The 23,469-nt window shown below is 39.7% G+C and overlaps 1 protein-coding gene across 1 annotated transcript in view; it reads left to right on the top strand.

Annotated features, from left to right (window-relative positions):
• Positions 1 to 23,469, top strand: part of PTPRZ1 (protein tyrosine phosphatase receptor type Z1) — a gene marked incomplete at both ends in the record, with an annotated part of 139,889 nt that overhangs the window by 53,724 nt on the left and 62,696 nt on the right. The window contains one exon of the mRNA XM_082076361.1: positions 21,902 to 22,081. Within this exon, the coding sequence (XP_081932487.1) occupies positions 21,902 to 22,081 (180 nt within the window). The remainder of the gene's footprint in view (positions 1 to 21,901; positions 22,082 to 23,469) is intronic.

The raw sequence follows: 23,469 nt of genomic DNA, 5'->3' as shown, positions 1-23,469 counted from the left end.
CACTCTCTAATACCCAACAGCAATTAGCTGTCCCTGTGCAGATGCCTTGTTATTTTACATAATAAGAGAAATCACAAGCGTATTAGCTTGATTCTACAAAGTTGATCATCAGTGAAAATTAATGTTGACATTTAATTGTCCTGAAACTTCATATTTAATATCTCACCAAGATGAATGGCTCAGTTTACACTTTACAGAGCTATTGTTTCAGTCTGTGGTAGTACTGGAATCCAAATTAATGTAAGCAAGTATAGCTTTTTCTGCACAACCAAGAATAATGGAGACTTTTACAAAATTAGTGATAAATTGAAAATATAAAGTAATTTCATAGAGCTTATCAAGATCTATCCAACAAAGCTTCTTCCTGGATGTGATATTCTTCAATATTTTCATTAATATCTCCAATGACAGAAGAAAGAGAGGGCCATTTGCAAATTCATGGAGGACACCATGCTGGAAGTTGCAAGAATTTTGGGTGACATAACCAGAATTCAAAATGAGCTTGATGAATTGGAGAAATGTTCTGAAATCTATCAAATAGAATTTGTCAAAACAATAGTAAGTACAAAATACTCCAATGAGGAAAGAAATCAACCATATAGACGTAAAATGGGGACTGTCTGGTTAGGTGGCTACACGGCAGTTAGCTATAATTGCATCTGAATTAACAATATGCTGTTGTTGCAAAAAAGGCAATTCGATTTTGAGGTGAATTAACAGGAATGATGTATAAGGCATGGGAGGCAATTATTCTGCTCTACTTGTCACTAGGAAGGTCTCAGCTGTGCTTCTGTATTCATCCTTGGGCTGCACACTTGTAGGAAAGACAGTGGCAAACTGAGAGAAGTTCCAGAGAAGAAGCAAAAAGAGTGATGGGGGTCTAAGCAAGCCCAAACACCTTGGAAAAAAACAGGGAAATAAGTTAATGTAGAAAAGGGAGTTATGATAATAGTCCTCAAATTCTTAAAAATTATTATAAAATAATCAGTTGCTCTTCATTCAACAGAAGTGACAAGTGTGAACCAGTTTAATTTGCAGAAGAGAAGGTCTAGATGCAATATTAGGAGAAACTAGCTATAAGAATAGCTGAATTGAGGTTGCTCAGGAAGGCTGTGGAATCCCTATCATTGAAGCTCTTTCAAAAAAATGGGGAAGACAAGCATTAGTGAGAGGGATAGTCTAATTATACTTGATCCTGTAATGAAGGAAAGGGCCCAGATGACTTTTCAGTCTTACAACTGCAACTTAAGACCTTATTTAATCATCCTTAAGGCAGCACCTAGTATATGTGTTGTTGCGTAGACAAAGAGAATACTACTAACCATTCCTGAAATTCCACAGATTTTCAGTCCTTTACTGCTTTCTTAATCATCAACCGTTTGTCTAAAAGTATTACTCTCTATACCAGGTCGTTTCCACATTTTTCACTGTTTGAGGCTGAGGGAGGAAGGACCACAGGGAATATTGCAGACGAAAATTTATTTTTTATAAGGAGACACAGAAAAATGTGTAACTTCTCTTTTTGGAAAAAAAAAAAAAAGTCAATCTTTTCTCTGAAAGTCCTTGTATGTCCTCATTTTAGATCTGGAACCTGGAAGGATGAGATGGCTTTTATTTTAATAACTCAATTTCTGTCTTGGGCAAGTGTTTTTTAGGCAAGCTCTTACCACTCCACCTTGATGTAAAATATGTGTTGAATTAATTTAATGCTATCTGGGTGATTTAGACTACTGTGATTATTTTGACTGGAAACACAGTAGGATCCAATGGGACAGAAACTTGTGTGAGGGCAATAACTTCTTAAGCCACTCAGACTTGTTTCTAGGGCTTGTCTGATTTGCATCTGCAACTCATATTTGACACAGAAGATTTCTTGTAATTCTAAGTTCATAACTTTTTGTGAGTTTTGTCAAAAGCTTTTGGATCCCATTTTGAAATCCAAACTCATTCGCTTTGCCTAGACATTAAAAAGTGTTTCGCTTTTCTTTGGACATTTATTGCAGACAACTTGAGATTTAATTGAATTCAATTCAATTTCTGTCTCTTGGACTACTGCAAGCCTGCAGTCACGCATGCTCATTGCTTCTGTCTGAGGGAAAAGCTCTTTCTGGCACAGCACTGGGGGCTGCCAGCGCTTGCTCTGCCATGCTGCTGAGCAGCTCTGACCAGCTGGACTGTCAGCAACTGGAACCTGTTGACACGCCTGTTGGAGCAGCCCGAGGGGCGGATATTCTGCATTTGTGCTGCTTTTAGCCTCCTCTGTATTTGTGCACACAGCATGGACCAGCACAGCCTGTTTGTTGTTTCATGGAGCCTTTCGCAGACCTGCCATAGCAACGCAGTAGCGCAGCATCACCGGTTCACCCAACTAATGGCTTCTAGAGGACACTCGATATTTGTCCTGCCATTCACGTTCTCCATTAATGTGATAATATGTGAAATCAGCTTCTACCAGCATGCTGCCTCAGAAAACCTCCACAGCTTCCTTCAAGCAGCGCAGTGCAGCATTGGTGCTCACGCATTTCTTTGGTGAATCAGTTTCCTTCCTGTAGCACTTTGATTTCTGCCTGGCTGATGAGTTCCTTATAATATTCCCAGAGGTGACAGCACAGTGTTGTATGATGAATCCATGTCCCTGGGAGGATAATGTTAGGTTTCTTTCATGTGTCATAATCATACTGTATAATGGAGCCAGGGTATATATGCCTAGAGATGGAATAGTTACAAACAAAACCAACTCAACAATAGCAGATCTAGAAAAAACAGTTGTAATCACTTTTTAAAATGTCAAGCCTGCACCTGCATATCCTCGTCACCCTTTTGTATGTGTTCTTCAAAGCACTTTCTGTTTTCTGGGCAGTCCAGAGCAATCACGTAGTTGTATATGTTTTGCGCATGCTTTTATAATAAACTGGCACATTATAGGAGTACGTTTAAGTAGATGGTCTTTTAACCTAAGGTATAATAATATACATATTTAGGACCTGATTCTAGCTAAGCAGTCTGTTGAGGTTATTGGAAACCGAGGACACTACAATTTACAGGCTTGTGCACTTGGCTGATTTGAAGACAGAGATGCAGTCAGGAAAAACATGTCTCTGTCACTTTCCAAACATTTTTCTTTTTCCCTCTGACATCTTTCTATAGCCCATGAAGTGGCTATTCTAGTTTTCAGAAATCGTTGGTTTCTTTTCTGGAAGCAGAGCACAGAAGTGTTGGTGTATATGAGGAACAGAGCTGTATATCTCTCCATAAGTGTATTGTATCATGTTCATCAGGCTCAAGTATTACTTTTTTGTTGTTTTCAAAGGAAGCATCCACTGCTATTAGTTAGTTAAAGTGAAACTAAATATACCATCAAAGAATACTTTTCCATTATAAAGTGCCTTTGAAATATATTCAAATTTCTTTTTACCTCTTTGCACTCTCCATCTTACACACTCCAAAGTCTGCAGCTTACAGACTCCAACATTGTAGGCTCCTGTGTGAACTGTATCTATTCTCTATAACCTCCTACGGCTCCTTTCTTGTTCCTGCAGTACGGTGTAATTTTCCTGCAAATTAGTGCAGCTCACTGGAATTGAGGTTCCAGATGCAGCTTCCTCACCTCTCAAATTAGATTGTCTCTGCATAAAAGGCAAAAAACAGACCCAGAAAAAGAGACCAGATGTCAGGCTGTTCCCTTGCCATCCTTCCCCTCCACCAAATGCCATAACGTCTATGTAGACAGTCAGGCTTCTGGTCCTCTTGAGAGTTGAGGTTTTTTGCTGCTCAGAGGCCACAGCAGCCCAGCCTTTTTGGAGAAGGTGGATGCTCCTCTCATTTACTGGTTAGGCATTTTCCTAATGTCTTGGCATAGCTCCAGGAATAGTAAACCCAAGAATTGTAGTCACTGCTTCCTCACCCGTGCTCTCACCATTACAAGAGAACCAATAGAACTGGGCAGATTGGACTGCCCTTTGAAAGCTGTTTGCCTTCAATATAGCCAGTGAAGAGGGAAAGACACTTGATTTATGAACACTGGAGCTCCCCCTGCCAGTCCTTTCACCGTCAGCTGTGTGGTGTGTTTCACCAGTTATATCAGGTGTATTGGATTAAGCCCATGCACTGCCACGAGATGGCCAAAAACTTCAGTGACTTTCCCCTCAGTCTCCTTTTTGTTTGAAGGCAAACATTCCATTTCCTCTTTTTGTTTGGATGCTCAGGAGAAAACATCCTTTAAAAATAGGAAATGTGATTGCCAGACCTCAAAGTGATCGCTCAAACCAAGTAATCCGATTTCTTGAAAATGACGGACCAGGTTTCAAGTTGGCAGCAAGCATCCTTTAAACTCTGTGCAGGGCAGCAAAGCTGGAGTTTAAGAGCCAAAATCTTAAGCATAAATGCAGTTTATGAAATGTTGAAATGGCTCCAATGTTTCTTAAAGGTTATTTATATATCCATTTCTTATTTTTCATTCTCTGCTTCAATGAATGTTGGTTTTACATTCCACTGTTCATGTAGGAGGCTGTACAAGGAGTTATTAATAAAATATTAATACTGTAATCCCACAGGACATATTGTTTATACCATCATAGATGCAGATTACATCTCACATCAATGGAGCATTTTTTAAAAAACCTCTTTCTAAAACAGCAGTTGGGAGTATGATTAGAGTTGTCCACAGTAGTTATATCATACAGCAAATTAGGAAATCTGTGTCAGGACCCATTATTCTAATGGGGGTCTTGTAAGATTTTTAAACAATGAAAGTAGATGCCAGGCTTGCAAAACGATGACCCTCTTTGAAACAATATTTCCAGTAGCGAGGAGACAACAAAAATACTGTTGACTTGTGCATGACTGTCAAGTTACCCACGACTAATCACCCTTCTTGAATGCAAATTCTGCCTTTCTTTAGCTCCCTCCTAAGTTATCCCTTAAGCGCTCATTAGACCAACGCAGCTGAAAATTGGTAAATTTTTTTCAATGTCAGCTACCACCATTTCAGTTCTGGCTAGATACGAAAGAGACAGCACTCTACTGCTGATGTCAGTTTGTTTTCCTGCAATATCTGTAAAGAAACATTTTGTTTTCAAACTCACTAAAATAGAGTAAGATCTTATACATTTATGCACCATCAAATGCCCAGTATGTACAAGGATGAGGACTATAAAACTGTATAAGGCAGAGGATGGAAATTCTCCATCCTAAATGGCCATTTAAGTAGCACATCTGGAGAAATGCGACTGCCAAATTTTTAGCAATCAGCAGCAGCATTAACAAGGGAGACATTGTGGTATGTGCAATGGCAATATTTCTTTTATGCAACTAAGAGTTTGAATTAAATTATGTACCAAATTAAAGGCAAGATCATGCTTTACAGTCGTTCAGTCAGCTCTGCTTCATACGGACCAGGGACTTGTCATACCCAATATGAAGGGGTGAGTTTATGTAGATATACAGCTGCAGTCAAGTCAAATGGCACAGGAAGACGAGTGTGCAAGGGCAGGGAGCAAAGCTCCCTTAGTTCATCCCTCAGCCACAGAAACTTTGTGCTTGCAAGCTGGGGATTATTTGAACAGTGATCAGATGTCCTCAGGAAATGTGTTTTAATTAAATTCTACTCAGCTGAGAAGTGAGACAAGGGCACAATTGTCAACCAGATCCCTCCTTGATGTGAGACTGAATGCTGGTATCATGAGTCTCTCACAGTGTCCCTCAGTGTTTGGCAGTGAGATTACAGGTTCACAGCACAGAGACTGGCAAGGACAGCCCTCTTCAGGCTCCACTTACTGGCATTGCCAGTGTGGTAATGGAATATAATTTTGCAACCTCTGCATGTACAACTCATCCCCAGGTTTTGTGGATCCCAGAAATTAGATGGGGTCCCCAGACTGGCCATGGAGAACACTTGTAATGCTCCGGGAGCTCTCAGCTCTGGTATAGGTTATGCAGCTCTGGTGAAGAGGTTTTCTTTCTGATTTGGCTTCACAAGTCCATTATTTTTTCTTTACAAGCTCCAGCATAATGGGAAAAGAGTATTACTGTGTATCTTCATCAGTGACTAGATGATGGGGCAAAGTGTACCCTCTGCAAGTTTGCTCATGATTTAAAACTGGAAGGAGTGCTGAGGGACTTCAGCAGGCTGGAGAAATGGGCTGACAGGAACCTCATGAAGTTCCACAGGGGAAAGTGCGTAATCTTGCATCTGGGGAAGAACAACCCCAGGAACGCCCATGCTGGAGGCCAACCAGCTGGAAAGCAGCTTTGCACAGAAGGACCTGGGAGTCCTGGTGAACACACAGCTGAGCATGAGCCAGTCATAGAATCACAGAATGGCTGGTGTTGGAAGGGACATCTGGAGACCATCTAGTCCAACCCACCTGCTAAAGGAGGCTCACCCAGAGCAGATTGCACAGGAATGTGTCCAGGTGGGTTTTGAATGTCTCCAGAGAAGGAGACTCCACAACCTCTCTGGGCAGCCTGTTCCAGTGCTCTGGCACCCTCAAAGTAAAGAAGTTTCTCCGCATATTCAGTATATATAATGTGCCCTTGCAGGGGAGAAAAAAAAAAAAAAAAAAAAAAAAAAAAAAAATTGAGGGTAACCATAGCTGCATTTGGAGTAGTATAGCCAGCAATTCAAGGGAGGTGATTCTTACACTCTCCTCAGCCCTGATGAGGCCACACGTGGAGTGCTGTTCTGTGCTCCTCAGTACAAGAGAGACATGGATGTATTGGAGAGGGTCAAGTGTAGGTGGTGGGCACAGGAGGTTCCCTCTGAACATCAGGAAACAGTTTTTACCTATGGGAGTGACTAAGCACTGGCACAGGTTGCACAGGGAAGCTCTGGTGGAGTCTCCATCCTTGGAGATAGCTGTCTAAACATGGTCCTGGGCAACCGGCTGTAGGTGACCTTGTTTGAATAGGCAGGGTTGGAAAATGACCTCCAGAGGTCACTTCCACCCTCAACCGTTCTATGATTCTAAGAGTCTCACACAAAAGACAGTTCATTACTAAACTGGAGAAGGAAGGAAATACAGGAACATGGTAAGCTAAGAGATGACAAGGGTGTGTGAGTCTCAATACAAGTTTCTATGGCAAGTGTCCACAGAATAAGAGTTTCTAAGACAACCACCAGTCAAGGAATTATTTATAAGAACTACGGTGTGACAGGATATTAACAAAAGTGAAGAGGCAATATAAAAAAAAAACTAATTTTCAACAGATCTCCTGTGACTCACAGTCACAGATTGACAGTATTTTCTGTGAAGTCAAAAACATGTTTTCTTTGCAGAAACAATTCCATGGAAACTCCACTCACTGAGTCTTCTGGATTTGATGTTTCCCCATAGGGGTGTAGGCTGTACTAGAAACAAGAGATTCTGGGTATTATTCCAAGATAAAACTGACTCTTGTGAAGGGAAAGGTTGTTGCTGCCTACAGCAGAGAGAAATTATTTTAAAAAGAGTTCCCAATTACATATGCAAGAAGCTGTCACTGCATTTTCTCAGAAACTTTCATTTACATAGTGCTTTTGCCTTGATTTACCACCCCCAAGCTCCCACCTTTCTCTAATCTAATATGTTATTCATTGTCTTCGAGTTGATGCAGAAGAATCACGTAATTCACTTACAGGGGTTTTTTTGAACAGCCTTTTCAGATTGAAATCTCTGTGTAAATGTCGTGCAAGTTGTTCATGAGTGAGGCTAATCTTTTAATATCTTCAAAATTATACCAAGAGATACAGATTCAGTACTTGGGGTTCAAATATGCCTCCTCTTTGTTACATGCCTTAGCTAGAAACTCCAGCCTTGTATCTGCTCTTTAACTATTGTAATCTTTTGCTACATGTTCCACCTCAACTGCAATTAATGCCTACATAAGTCATCCACAGCTGCTCTGTTTAGGGAGAAGTCATGCACAGGTCCTCCAAGAATGAGAGTGCAGGGAGATGGTCGCACATAGACTGTGGTGTAGGGTGCACATGGTAAGCATGTGGAAGGTCTTCCAGAAACAAACAAACAAAAAAAAGAAAAACAAAACAAAAAAGAAGTTTTAAAACAGTAAACGGTTGTTTTATGCTTTGTATGACCTAGGTGAGCTTTTCTTCTCTGATTTTCCTGTTTGTTATTTTTTTAGTGCAATCCGAGTTTCTTCTTTGAGAATACAAGAATTAGACATCGTTTGATACAGACTTTGGTCAGTAGTCATGGAACTGTCAGAAATCTCTTAATGCATCTGGTGCTATTTGGTGCTAAATGCCATGTTGCAAACACTAGCCATTGTGATGGAATACCGAATATAAAACAACTAGGAATGTATCATATGTAATTATTTGTAAAAATTACTTGCTCTAATTGCTTTAATAATAGTGGGGTTTGATTTGCCACAGAAATATGATCTATTTATGTGAACAGACTCATTATATACAAGGTGTTCTGTGGCCATTACCACGTTCTGTGACCAGAAGAGCTGGCTGTCCACATGGGTCTGGTTATGGGACTGGGGCCTAGTTCAAATAAGAATCAAAACACCAGAAAAACGCTACAGAAGAATTAGACTATGATTTGGGCTTTATATGTGCCAGTGGAAGCTACATGTGGAGTAATCAGAGGTGTGAATTTGAAATGTGGTAGTTATTTTGCAGTAATGTGCTGTGTGGAGTTCTGAAGCGCACAAAGGTTTAGCAAGTCCCATTGTAAAAGTGCTGATGACTGAGGGATTGTAGAAAACATAAGTCTTCACTGAAGTTCACAATTCAGGGATTCATTAGGCACCTAAACAACGCAAGGAGGAGTTACTTGCCTCAGAATCCACCCATTAGCAGAAGGGTGCCTGTCTCAGCCCATTTGTGTCATCCCTACCCTTTCCCTGCTGAATGCACCAGCTGCTGGGCTACAAAATCAGCTTTCCCCCTCCTTGTTTTCTTACAACCCAAGGATTCTTGAATTTTTAGACTCAGCGTATCACAGTGCTGGTGGGGTGAGTGACGAGTGACTTTTCTCATTCTCTTTTCAATATTCTTAGGTCTTGTAATGGGAAATGCAAAATATGGGTAATGTTTGGGGTTTTTTTTGGCTGAGGAGGGTATTTAATTCATGTTCTGCCAAATACATTGCTTGGCTCTAGCTGTTGGGATATTGTATTAAAAAGGGCATAGAATAATAGAATATTTTGGGTTGGAAGGGACCTTCAAAGGCCATCTAGTCCAACCCCCTTGCCATGAGCAGGGACATCTGCAACTAGATCAGGTCTTCAGAGCCCCATTCAGCCTGGCCTGGAATGTTTCCAGGGATGGGACATCTACCACCTCTCTGGGTAATCGCCGGTTTTTCACCACCCTCATTGTAAAAAATTTCTTCCTCATGTGTAGCCTGAATCTCCCCTCCATTAGCTCAAAACCATTACCCCTTGTGCTATCACAAAATGCCCTTCTAAAAAGCCTGTCCCCATCTTTCTTATAGGCCCCTTTTAAGTACTGAAAGGCCACAATAAGGTCTCCCTGGAGCCTTCTCTTCTTCAGGCTGCACACCCCTGACTCTCTCAGCCTGTCCTCACAGGAGACATGTTCCATCCCTCTGATCACTTTTGTGGCCTCCTCTGGCCCCTGTCCAGCAGGTCCATGTCTTTCCTGTACCGGGGGCTGCAGTGGCAGGAGGCGCAGCTGCAGGGCTTTGCTTTCATCTTGGTGCTGTTGGCTGCACAGTGGCAGGGTCACCAGGCACATGCCAGCTCAGTCAGTGCCTTGGAAGATGGTGGTAAGGGATGACTGGTTTGTGAATCGAAAATGGGCTTTGAGTTTGGTTGCTCAGTTTAGTCAAACTGACAGTACCTCAGGGCACAGGCAATGATAGAGTGCTTAGGGAGCTTTTAGTGAAAATTTGGGAACCTATGAACTCTAAAGTGGCTTGGTTTCTTGAGCTTGATTAACTACATTTCAATTAGCTGCACAATAGGAGTGTATGGGAGAGATTGTGTCCTAACAGCTTGCAGACCTGTTTTTTGCTTTTTAGTTATGTCTGTCCAGTTCCTTGCAGACTGAACAGAAATGATTCTTGTTAGACAATTTTTACTCTGGAGGAATTCAGTAATTGTAAGTGCGTTTTTCAAAATAACACAACAAAATAACATTTACATTCAAAATAACATGTTTGGGGTAGCATATTTTTTTTCCTGTTCATAAAATTGATACTTTCTACCATGAGGGAAAATGGAGAAAGAGCAGTAGATAAAATTTCACTAAAATTTAATCTACTTGTACAGAAGCCGTCCACAAATCCAGACATGTTGGTGGTATTCTTGAATACTTGGGATTACATGGTACTGAAGTCACTTGTGGGCATCCAAACTCCTCTGAGGACAGGTTAATTTCCTTTATGTGAATGACAGCGTAACTCTCTGCTCCTCTGCCCTGGGGAGAGGTTTCATGTTTAGATGATGTTAGTGTGTCAGGAATACCACGTGTTCCTCTTGCTCCTGCCATAGTAGCTTCCTGCTTTAAATAGATAAATGAACCAAGAAAAATGCATTTAATTTATCCATCTGAGAGAAAGTATGCTAGATCTCTTCCTCCTTGAGTGGTTTATTAGTAAAAAGAAAAAAAGACTATGTTTTCAGCTGGTACAAAGTACCCTATGCATTTGATCCCTGGGTAACAATGTGAAGAAAGTAACATGCTTTTGTGATCCTCTTATACCTTCCTATGCATAAAAATGAAATAATTTTTTTTCTCCACAGAGAAAAGAAAAAGAAAAAATGATTACACAAATCTCCATGGAGGTTGATTATTCTGTGCATTAGCCATAGATAAAAAGAAGGAAAAAAAAAATGAAGTACTAAGCCATAAAAGGTTTTAGTGAATTTAAAACAATATTGATATGAAAACTGGAATCCCCACTATGAACTTTTGGCTCAGGGGGAGTAGGTTAGGTGACAGTTCCAATTTGTTTCTCAATACAAGCAGTGCAGTGAATTAATTCTTAGTTTCAGATAATATGAAATAAAAAGCAGTGCTCCTAGCAGCAGCAAGACATTCATTACAATACTTCGGGAGGGACAAGAACCTACTGGCTGACTGAGATAGATCTGAGACCACAATTGCCTGGAGATGCTTGAATTAATTTTGTGCTTCTGTAGCAGTTAATGCTGCTTCCATCCTCCTTTCCGTTTCCACAGTAGGATAGAATGGAGAAGCTGTGAAGGTAAATGCTATTAATGGACAGCGAGTTCCCCATCTGAGGTGCGTTACACCTACTGCTCAGTAGTTTTTAGCTATGCACACTTGGGAATAACTACTCAGCATTGAAAGTGCCTTTGAAAGTTCTTAATACTGAAAGGTTTTAAAAACTGATCAGGCCTTTTTATAGATCTGCAAAGGAAAAAAATAGATTCACATAACATGTTTGTGGAAGAAATACTTGGAAGAAATGTGGTCTGTGTAATTTCTGTAATGCTGTATTCACGTCAAGGCCGGGTGAAACCTTGCTCAGTGGAAGAGTTGGTAAAGAGTTTTTGAGGATACGATAGTCTCAAAAGAAGAATAAGTGCATAATAGTATTATGTAAATTTGGCATGCAGTGTTATCAGAGGAAGAGTTATATACATCCAATGACATTGCTATGGCTGTTCTGAAAGCATCTGTTATCAAGTCTGTGGAAAAAATGAAAACATAAGAGTGACACAAATTGTGCTTAGTCCAAAGTAATACCATTAGTGCAGGAAGATTGGTGGAATGTTAGGATAGGGTTGGTTTTTGACATTTTTTGAAGGATTTTCTTTTTTGTGGGGGCGGGGTAAGGGAAAGAGAATTCAAGTTTTTGCTGTTGCAGAAAAGTCCTTGCTAAAGAGCCATTTTATGAACTATAATTGGCTTTCTAAAATAAAAAATAAAATATGATAAAAGATTGTGTAGAAAAGCACACATACAGCTATAGCTTTGTGTAAGAAATCCATATATCTCAATATAATACTATAAAACAAATTCCTGCCTATCACCTCCTCTGATCCTTACCATTATGCAAACATAATATGCATTGAAATTCCCCCAGAAGTGAGATACCAAATCCTGCTAAAAGATGCTGAAAAGAAATCCCATTTTCCTATGACAGTATGTTCTTCTGGAGATACATAGGGGCTTCATTTTATAAAAATTGAAGCTCCGTAAAAATGAGAACATGGGGAGCAAAAAAAATAATTACTTCTATCTCCTTTTGGACATTAGGGTAATTTCTCAGCTGGCAGTTGCTGGAACTGACTGGGCAGTGATGTAATCCAGTCTTTTATCCCTACATTTTTCTTGCTTTGGTTTATTTCTGTCTATTCCTTGCTTTTTAGGATCTTTATGTTGCTCTTTACAGTTGAAACAATGCCTTTTTGTTATTCAGGGGTAAATGCCAACTTTTTTTCATGGTTATTTATGGAATTTTTGCACCCAAGCTTCCACTAGTGTTGTTTAGTAGTATTTTTTATGTATGCAAAGCTGATCTGATTCAAAGCCTAGAGAACCTACTTGTAATTTTTTTATATACTTCAGCAGGCTTTAGATCAGAACTTAGAACTGTGGCCTTTATGAGATGTATTATTCTTTTAGATAGGCCAGTACGGACAAAGTTATTTTCCTAGGTAATAGAAACATCATAATGCCTGTGTTTGGTAACAGGAAAAAGTGCCCTTGTGGTACTCAGCTCATTAGCAGTTAATGGTCCAAGAGAGAGGGAAGGAAAGGGGAAGTCAAGTGGGGAAGTGGAGTGAGGGAAGGAGGGAAGTCATACCACAACAGGAGGGAAAAGGAAACCATATTGATTTTCTCAGTAAAAGCTGATATTGTTAAATCAGTTGAGAAGCCAGGAAGAAGGAAAATACATGCACTCTTTAAAAATTAATCATTGCATTTTGTTTCTGTCCTGGGTGCCTGGTTCTGCCACCCAAGATAGTTTCTAAAATACAGCAGAGCCTACCATGTAGTAATGAGGAGTGAAAAGCAAAGACTATCATAGTGAAATTCATTAGACTTAGATGGTGATCTGTACTCTGGTAAAAATGAGGTTTCTTGCTGCTGAAGGTGGGTTTCATTGTGCTTAGCTCCTGGGACTACATCAACTATCACTCATCAAACAGATGCTAAATGCTGCACTTGAAGTGGATTATTGCTTCCTTGTTCTTTGCTCCAGCTGCTGGTCCTTTAAAGTGCATTTTGGGTCTATTTAAAATTGGCGCAAGCTTTGAGGATACACAATTTTTGTCATATGCAGCCATTACATTTCTAATAGAATGGTACTTGCATGATATGGGGCAGAGGGAGATACCTCCATAAGTTTCATTTATGCACATATTCACTAGCAGAAAGACAATACACACCCACTTGTTCTCTGTGCAGTAGCTGTAAGTTTGTGAGTAAGCTTTACTTCCAGGATGTACAGCTGAACTGTGATGGTGCTGCATCATGCTGGAAAGCTGTTGCTTTTATTTTGCCAGTCAGGGTGGGTACAGATCGTGAAACCTGTGATTGTCCTGTCGTACTTGTAATTCCTTGCAAACTGTATGCCAAAAAGCTCAAAAACATGTAGGGAGTCCTACAGGCCTTTGACATTGCCGTGACACAAAATGGACAGCAAATTCTAGGATATCCAGCATGAAAAAAGTGCAGCTTCAGGGTGTGTGAAATGAAGTCATGGGCCACGTTCCTCAGCGCTGGCCAAAAGACATTGCCCATTTCTTAGCCAAAAGGTGAATCAGCACCATGTATCCCAGTTCTGCTTGTAGCTCTGGTTATTTGTCATCTTGGAGTGATCTTCATCACTCAGCAGTGTTGTATTCATTTTCATGATCTTAATTATTACTGAAGGTAAAGGAAATAATTGCTACAACTTGAATTCCATGGAGCAAGGTTTAGAAGTATTCAGAGCTTCCAATTAGATCTTCACATATTGTCAAAAACTAAATAAAAGTAGGAGGAAGAATGTGTTTCTATTTTACTAGACAATTGGCACTCTACCAAATTTACTTCCTGAATACTCACTTGAAAAATCTAGCTTAGATCTTAACACCACATTAATTACAAAAAGTGACATGGCCAATTTTCATTATATATTGCTGCACAATACTATAGCACCACTTACATGCTTGCGTTTTTTTGGTTTATGGGGGGGGGGGTTGTTTGTGTTTGTTTTTTGGTTGGGTTGGGTTGGGTTGGGTTGGTGTGGGTTGTTTTTTTGGGGGGGAGGGAGGATGGGGTGGTTGGGGTTTTTTGTTGTTTTTGTAACAAAACAAAACAAAACAAAACACACTTTTCTCACTCAATCACTTTTTGGTTATTTTGTTGAGCAATGTCTCGGTGACCGTAGAAGGAGAGGAAGCATAAAGTTTATGTTCAAATAAATAAATAAAAGATGAAAGAAAGATCTGATACTCTGAAGATAACAAAATGTTTCATCAGAATTTTCCTGACTCAGCTTCTAAGTTAGATTTTAATAAGGGGTAAGTGGTCTGACACATTTTAGATGAGGAACAGACAAGATGAACAAAACAGAGTTCAACTGAAGACAGGTTAGTGCCGTGCTATCTTTTAGGTTATTCTCCTCAGGAAAAGTCCATATTTGTCTGTGTTTATACAGTATATATTGTCTTTTTTTGTGTGCACATGCACACAAGACACAGAATACAATGCAGACATGCTGATACTTAGATACAAAAATGACAAATAAGACACTAAACAAAATAATTAGATGTTTTTGCTTGCCTGAATGCATCTAGTTGCAAAGCAACTGGAATTTTGTGTTGATTCTGTTTGCTTTACTTGAAATTTGACACCCTACAGTAGTAAAATGTATTGCATTCATTTCTCCATTACTGTACATGTGCCAAAAAAAATCCGTGGGATAAATGTATTTGGCTCCTGCAAGTTACTTTATTAATATTGAGCTTTGAGGGTTTAAATACTATTGCAGTTTTTTGAAGTGGCCATCCAGTTACACTGTGGGCTGACTCTCTTCAACATAACCAGTATAATTTCTTTTTTGAACACTTGACTTAGGCACTGGCAAGCAATCCGGTCTTGGAAAACCCACAAGCAATTAAATCACTGAGATGGGGATAATAATGGTCTAAGCCCAAACCTGGAAGCCAAAACTCCTTCTCTGTAGTTGTGACTCTGTCCTGACAAGTAACTTCACCTGTTATAGTCTGGGCTTTTTGATCTGAATTTTTTTATGAGCCCGTGGGGCTGTTCACTTGCAGTGAAGACCAAGATGGAGCAGAAATGTTGTCTCTTACTCAGTAATATGTATAAGTTTAATCTTCCATTTTTTAATGATCAGAATGTTTCCCTAGAATGCAGTGTGTTTTGTCATGGCCTTTGTAATATGGGCTACGGTAACAGTCACACGATGAGTATTGACAGTACTTCTCTCTTTGGGCCAGTAGTGCACTCATCCAGAACGTGAATTGAAATCATTCTTCTGCCTTGGAGGACTAGAGACTGCATTGTGCAACTGTTGGTAATAAGCTAAATGCTGTAGCTATTAATGATATGAAGCATCCTGAGGTTTGTTATCTCCATCTCCTCTGTTCATTCAATTTTGATGCACTATCTGAATAGCAAAGCAGAAATAAAGAGGAAAGAAAATAATAGCTCTACAGACAGTTTGGTGTTTCGAGCAGTATTGATGAGACATCTAAATTTAAACTTTGTCCCAGTATAAGTACCCATATCTTTCCATGGCCTTATTTCTGATTTCTCATATCTTAGACAAAGTGTGTTTGCTCTAAAAACAACCAACAACAACCTTGAAATCAATTAACACTTCAAAGTGGTAAGTCAAGAACATTTTTGATAAGGCAAATCCATTATTAACAGTCCACACAGTGGGGTTATCCTTCATCTCCTTTGTGTGTCCAATCTATATTTATAAAATAATGATATCATTGTGAAAGCAAAAGCTGATGAAAAATGGAGAGGAAGACATTAAGTAGCAATAAAGAATCCATCTCTATTTTCTGCTGTCTTTCATCTATTAATATAACATAAACCCTGGCATTCACATCAATTTCAATCATGAAATAATAAATTAAGTAGGAGTAATGGAAAATCTGAATCCAACCTGTGATTATTTCCATATAACTCATTGTTGCCAGTTTGAGAAGCGGTGTTTATACTCTGTAACTGGTTAGAGTCTAAAGCTAAATGGTTTTACGCTGTATCCCTATTTCTATCTAACAGGAGAAATCGAACAGTGGTGATGTTAACCTCCCTGTGTTTCAAAGCTTACGCTTCTGAAGGGAGTATCGCTTCTTCACCAATATTTAAAGCAATTCTGGTTTTGTAACTGTCATTAAAACTAGGGCTTCTAATAGTTCCTGGGGGGGCACATGCCAGGAGTATGCCCCTTCATGAGAAACATGATCCTAATAAAAGCTAAGAATGTCAACTCTGTTATGGCAAAACAACAGTTACTAAAGTGAAGTGCTGGGAAGTAGAATTTTCCAAATAAAACATATCTGCTCACTAATGCAATTTTCTGACATCGTTATTAATCCTGTAAAGCCCAAAGCGTTATTTTTAAGATTGTATTTCTCCAGAAACTACATCCATATTCAATATGAAGAAATGCAGAGTTTTTGCTTCATGTATTTGGATTCCCATTCATTGAATTTGAGGTTTACATTTTAAGTTATTTCGTTATAAAGATAGCTTTCCACTGATTTAAAATTATATCTTCCACTTTTCATAAATTATTTATTAGATTCAGCCAGTAGTGATACATGGTAGTAAACAGCATGATGAAGGTTTACAGCCCAGCAGATGTGCACATTAGTGGTGTGTGAGCACCCTGGGAAAACCCTCTCCTGGCAAGATGCTGGTGGGACCACAGCCCGTTCAGCTCCACAGCTTCTCTGCAGCTCTTCTCTTCTGCTTTCTTCCAGGTATCTTTACCAAAGGCAGAAGTGCAATAGCATTTTGTGGGCCATATGTTCCACAGACAGCAGTGGATAGAAGTGAAGTACAAAATGAGAATTGGATGCTCGTTGCAGGGATGGGATCAGTGGGGCTAAGAATGAGGAGCAGAGTCAGGTTTGAACATTTCCTGGAGAGAAAGGGTAGGAATATTTTCTTTGGACATTCTGCCCTGAGCAAAAGTGGTAAAGGTTATGGTATAGGCAGTCTTCCATTGACTTGTAATCTGCTGTGTTCAGGCTTATTTTCATTCATTGAGAATTGTCAGTTACTTCTTCAGAGCTGACAGCTTTGACAAACATTGCTTCCTCTGTGCACTCTTCAAGATATATTGTGCACATTTTTATTCTCCTCAGATTTCCAAAGCACAGTTTGGTGGAATTCATCTTTGAAGCTCGGTTTCAACAATATTTTTCAAAATGGCTGGCACAGCTTTGATTTATGATTTCCATTATAACACCTACAGTAAAACAATCTGCTCTTGTTTAAAAACATTTGGTTCTTTCGATTTTACGTTGGCTTTCTGCAAGTCATGTAAACTGCACCAGTTTCACCACCTGCTGCCTACAGTGGATGCATTTACGTTAACACTTTAGTTCAAATTGGGAGTGGACTTCTGAAGCAAATGTCTTGGCTGCTCCCCACTTGCCCATCTTATTTTTAAAGGTAGAGTTGTCTCACCGTGTATGACGTGTTCATTTCAACTGATACAGAACAGGAGATGTGCTGCAGGAATGTACCTCATGCACTTCAGCAGCCTATGGGTGTTCACCCAATAGGACCAGACAGAGCTAGGCTGAGGTAAAAACCTTCTGAAAGATATATGGTCTGGACATCTGGTCCTCAACCCCAACTGTTCTGCTCAATAAACTCACTCGTATTGGTCTGCACTACTTGCTAATAGAGACACAACCATTGCCTTCTCCAACGTTTGCAGCATTTATGCATAAACATGTATTTTGCTGCTCATTTGGATGATCATGACTGAACTCCAGCTCTCCCTGGAATTCCCTGTGTTCCTGTCTCAGACCAGAGCCTGCCATTGACTTCCTGTATTTTTCATTCCATGGATTTTTATCAATCCTGCAACTTCTCAGTAGTTAAGCAAATGTGATTTTCTTCTTGACATACAAAATAAACACCGATCTTGTTCCTTGTTACTGAGCTCAATATCGTTTTTACCTAAGAAAAGTGCTCCCACATTGCCTGTGTTCCTCAGTGCTGAGATCACTTGTACTTCTGCAGTTCTAAGCAATAGTGGTGTCCTTTGCTCATGTAGCTTTTTCAGCTACACCAGCTGCTGGACCACAAAGAAGACAACTGATAAAATGTTGTCAAATACCTATTCAGATTTGCCAGCAGGAGCATTGATTTGGAGCATTCAGTTAATTTTTTGTAGCTGGAAGTCTTCTCTTGTCCTCTGAAACCATGAAATACTTTTCATTTATCCTTGGTTGATTTCAAGCTAGCATTCACACAGATATGATAAATAATTTTATCTTTGTTGACTAGAGAGTAGTTGAAACAGTATTTGCATCTTTTTCATACATAATATACATAGATCAGCTTTTTATCACGACTGTTGGTGAGTGTATGACAATATGTGATTACATGAAAATCACTGTTCTAAAACTGTCTTTGGGACATAAAGGTTCATAGATGCTGTAAGATTTCAGTAAGGGATAAACAGGAAAGTTCATTTTGAAAGGAGACTCTTTTTGTTGTAATAGTTTGCCTGAATTACCATTTTTTCTACACAGAAAAAAAACAGGCAGAACATTGTGGGAAACTGCAGCGGGTCTGTGGAATCCTTGACAGAAAATATGGGAGTAGAGATCAGCCTTCAGATATTAAGATTTACCCTTGAGAAAGATGGGAGTAAAGGAGTATCCGGAGAAAGGAGAGATGTACCCGTGAGAGAGAAGGGGATAGAAGAATAACATGGATGATAGAAAAATTAACCAATGAGATGTTAGTGCTGTAACTTGTAACCAATAGTGAAAAGACACATGAACTGGTAGAATTGTATAAAAATGCACTTGTAGCAATAAATGGCACCTATTACTTTCATCCTGAAAGAATTTGGTCCATGTCGTTTGTCCGTCTCAACCATGACAGAACATTATGAAATCTTTTTAGCAAGCTTCTCTCATAGGTTTGGTGCCTTTCTGTGGGACAGGAAATAACATTCACCATCTCACCAAGCCTTCTAATTTTTCATTTCTTTCTAGCAATACTTGCAAAAAGTTCACACCCAAAATGAAAGAACAAGCTTCCTCACTTGGGCCACAGCATCACCGTGCTGCCCACAGCCAGCATCCCACATAACTCTGCCTGCCCTGGCTCAGGACATTGTGACAGATTACGGTGTTGACACAACACTGTCTTCTGGGATGAGTTAAGTTTACCATTGTTACCATTAGCTTCATGCTAGGGATTTGTTATATTACATACTGAGACACAGGTAACGACTACCAAGTCAAAGAATTTACATTCTACGTAACAAAACCACAAAATATGAAACTATGAAAGCTGGAAGGAGATTACAGTTTCTCTAATAGTAATGTATTTGTTTTAATTGAACATGAGAGTGGATGGTAGGGAATTTAAATGGAAGATGCAAAATGGGATAATGGCATTCATCAAGAGAAGTGTGGAAGAAAGTGCCCCAAAGTACAGTGGTGGGAGAGAGAAAACACTGTGACTTTCAGTTTGTTTTGATGCTAGTGGTAGGAAGAGCAGAATAAGTGAAATACGTGTGGAAAAAGGTTTGTAATGATGTTCTGAAGGAGAGACTGCAGGTGAGCAATGGGACTGGGTGTGTCAGGGTAGAGAGAAAGGAGATTTCTACTGCCTTGGGACAACAGCAGGAGCCTGGGGAGGTCATGGGCTGTGGCAAAATGAAGGAGTAAAAGAAGGAGAGCACAAAGCAGGGAGTGCAGCCTAACTCGGCAGGACAGCTTTGGGCAGCCAGCCTGGCCCAAACTGGCAGAGACTTTGAAAGAGCCAGGGAGGGCTCTAAAGAGTTTGCTGCAGCTTGGAAAATTACTGAGCTGCCTGAAGGCAGACCTGGAAACAAGGGCCTATGTGCAAGGATGCACAGGGCAGGCTGCGGATTGTTATTTCTGTACTGTCTGACCCTGTTTGGAGACTTTTCTATTTAAAAAGTTAATTATTATAGTTATATTTAAATAAAATTTGCTTTCTTGGTTTTAAAAGCCATCAATATTCTTTAGAAAATTCACTGTAGAGGACCTGAGCAGATTCATCTCCAAGTGTTGATTGACTTGGGCTCAGAATTTCTTAAGGGAAGCTTTTGATAGAGCAGGTGAAATATTAGTCACTCTTTTCTTATGAAAAGCACGTTAGAAATAAGGATGTTGCATTATTTGCCCAGGTGATAAACTATACCTCACAGGTAATGTCCAGGACAAGCATGACTTGAGTAGCTGGGAGCTTACCCTGTGGACATGCCCAAGGGTCAGCTTCTGGCCTGGTACAGGGCTCTAATCCCCACCTGCGAGATATTCAGACTCAAAACTCATTTTGGTTTGCTTGGCTGTTGTGCTTAACAGTTTCTTTTGTTGCTCTTTACAAGAAGTAAATGGGTTTATGTACCATCTGACCTGCAGTAATTCTGATGTGGTGAGGTGATACTGGTAACTTGCTTGACTTGATACTTGTTGAATAATTTAGCTCAGGTAGCTGGCTGTCCAGGTGAGCATCTTGTATTACTGCCTGTTGTCATGGTTACAGGGCCAGTTGCATCCCTTCTCCCCGCTCTGAGTTTTCTGAGTGCAATATGAGGGCTGTCCTTGCCTGGGGTACAACATAGCAAATCTTCCACTGACAGGCTTGGATGCAGCACAGCAGCCTGTAAATGAGCACTGGCCCATTTCAACACATCTAATAGAATTCAAATGTGCGTATTGGATGCAGTAGTGTTAGCTCTTGACTACCAATAAGTGGGAAGCTAACTGAAGCAATTATATTTTCCTAGGTCTGTGAAGTCAACTCTTGGTTTTAATTAGCCCTTTGAAGTGTTACCAGAACTCCCTTTCAGGAAAAAATATTTGTATGTATGCAAACACGTAAACATACACAACATATTTTATTATTTATACTACTATATTACACAAACAAGATTCTCAGGGCAGCTGCAAACCACTCACACTGTTCTGTAGAGTACTTGAACATTTTTTTTGGAAAATAATCAAGTCTTTGGTGAAGGATGTGCTATCTGTGTCCGTGTTGTCTGTGTCTGAGCTGGCCACAGTGAAATGCTGTGTGAACCCCTGCCTGTGCCCCGAGGTGCCTGGCAGCAGCACAGGACATCCTGCCTGCTCTCACCAGTGGCCACAAATGAGGCGGCTGAAGTGTCCTGGATGGTCCTTCCTGGGCCCTCCAGCCGGAGCATCGCTAACCTGCTTCCTTTTTCAGGGTAGAACCGCTTTACCTTTTTCCCTCTGTGTAAGGATGTTTTTAAAGATCTTATTACTTGTATTTATTTAAAAACCTTGTTGGGTGGCTGACTTCATTGAGCAGAAGGAACATTAATGGCATTTGTATGAGTTATTTGGAAAGGAGGGTTTTGCAGTAATTCCCAAGTGTTTTGTATGCCGATTTCTTTCACCTGAAAGCATTTTTTCTTCCCCATTTTATTTATTATTTCTGTACATTGTGTGTGAGGGTTTTTCTGCTATTTTCTGCTTTTCCTCAAGTTTCATAAGCATGTATGTATAATGTCTAAAATGGTCAAAAAAGTTAGTTAACTGTTGAAGGTAGGAGGCAGCGGTAAGTGTCCAACGTTTACTTAGGTCTGCTAAGTATTGCTACAGATGAGGCCTAAAAGAAGGGGAGATACTCTGGTCACAGACTGCAAACTATGTTTTAACTTTCCCACATTAAAAATATGTGGATGCCAATTTAGGTTTTAAATGTATTTACCCCAAATGTTTTGATTTCTAGGAACTTTGAACCAAAAGAACTGGGGAAAGAAGTATTCAGCTTGCAATGGTGCCAAACAATCCCCTATTAATATTGATGAAGATCTTACTCAAGTAAATGTGAATCTGAAGAAACTTAAATTCCATGGATGGGAAAAGGAAACTTTGGAAGATACTTTCATTCGCAACACTGGCAAAACAGGTAAAACTTCAGATTTTATGTTTGGAGTTAAATGAGGTTAGAAAAGTGATATAGGATAAACAACCAACCAAGAACTTTAAATGAAACATTTTCATTTCACTTTTCCTTAGCTTCTGCATTCTAAATTTATCCAGTAAGTAAATAAAACAGGTGATTACAATAGCCAAGCATAATAGAGAAATCACTAAAACACAAATGCAAATTATGTGCACAGACACATAAAGCTGAAGCAATCACATCATTTGTATCAAACCACCATGAGCACTTCGTTGAATCTGAACAGTAATTTAACATTTGCTACAAAATAATGATAATTATTACTACATATCTAGAATCTGTAACAAGTATACAAAAATGATCTTTTAAAAGTGTGAATAAGTTACCTACTCTTCTGGAAGCACTTCATGGGTGAGTTGTGGTTTCAAAAAACGGAGGGTGGGATTCATCTCACCTACACGTGGTCATCTATAATGTAGACACTTGCGTCTGAATTACGCACTTAGACTTCTTACAGTTAAAGGAAAGAAATAGGTGCTTTTATGGTCCAATTTGTCTTACCTGTCTTAGAAATGTATTTGAGAAATAAGAGATTTATGCCTCCAAGTGCCTATTTCTCCCAGATATAAAAGAAGCTTATGGTGGCATTTACATTGTCAGACAAATCTTTGCAACCAATTTGCTGTATAAATCCAGGATAGCAGGAACTAAAATTTTCTTGTTAGAAGTACTGTTTCTTGTTTCAGGCATAGGTATGGAGGAAAATATCTCTTAACAGCTGTCTTTGAGCTTCTACCAGTTCCAGGGGAACCCCTAGACCAGCAAATATGTTATGTTGTTTTATGTTATGTTAATTTTTTCATTTGCTTAGATTTGATTTCATTTTATTTTATTGTAGTGTCATTGTTTCTAACTTCTGCTCTTGCCCCATCACGTACTTCCTACACTCTAGTCCACAAATCAATTATTGCCTTCTTGCCCTACTAGCTGAGATAAATAGTACATTGTCTTTTCAAGAGATCCCTAAGAAAACATTCTTTAAAGTCCATAAAAGTGAACTGAGTATTTCCTCATCTATAGCAATTCAGATGTTATAAAAGGAACTGCTAAGCTCTGTAGTTAAAATTGTCTTCAAGGTCTTGAGGAGGGGAATGTAATGAAACTGAACTCCATTAGTGTTGTTTTAGCAAGAGGTCGAACAATTCACAATCACTGGAGGTGGGAAAGCTAAATGTGGGGCTTTGGTCTATTCCACCCATCTCATTCCCTCCAGAAGACAAATGCTCGGTCCCGTCTACAGTTTGGGTACAGCTGTGTCTGGCTGAAGACCTGTCATCACCTGCTCCACAGCTGAGGGGTCTCACGGACAGGACAGTCCCCCCAGGAACTGA

The sequence above is a fragment of the Streptopelia decaocto genome (genome assembly GCF_964273445.1).
Source record: "Streptopelia decaocto genome assembly, chromosome: 1".
Classification (NCBI taxonomy): domain Eukaryota; kingdom Metazoa; phylum Chordata; class Aves; order Columbiformes; family Columbidae; genus Streptopelia; species Streptopelia decaocto.
Note: the sequence above shows the minus strand (reverse complement) of the source record. Positions and strands in the feature narration are given on the sequence as shown.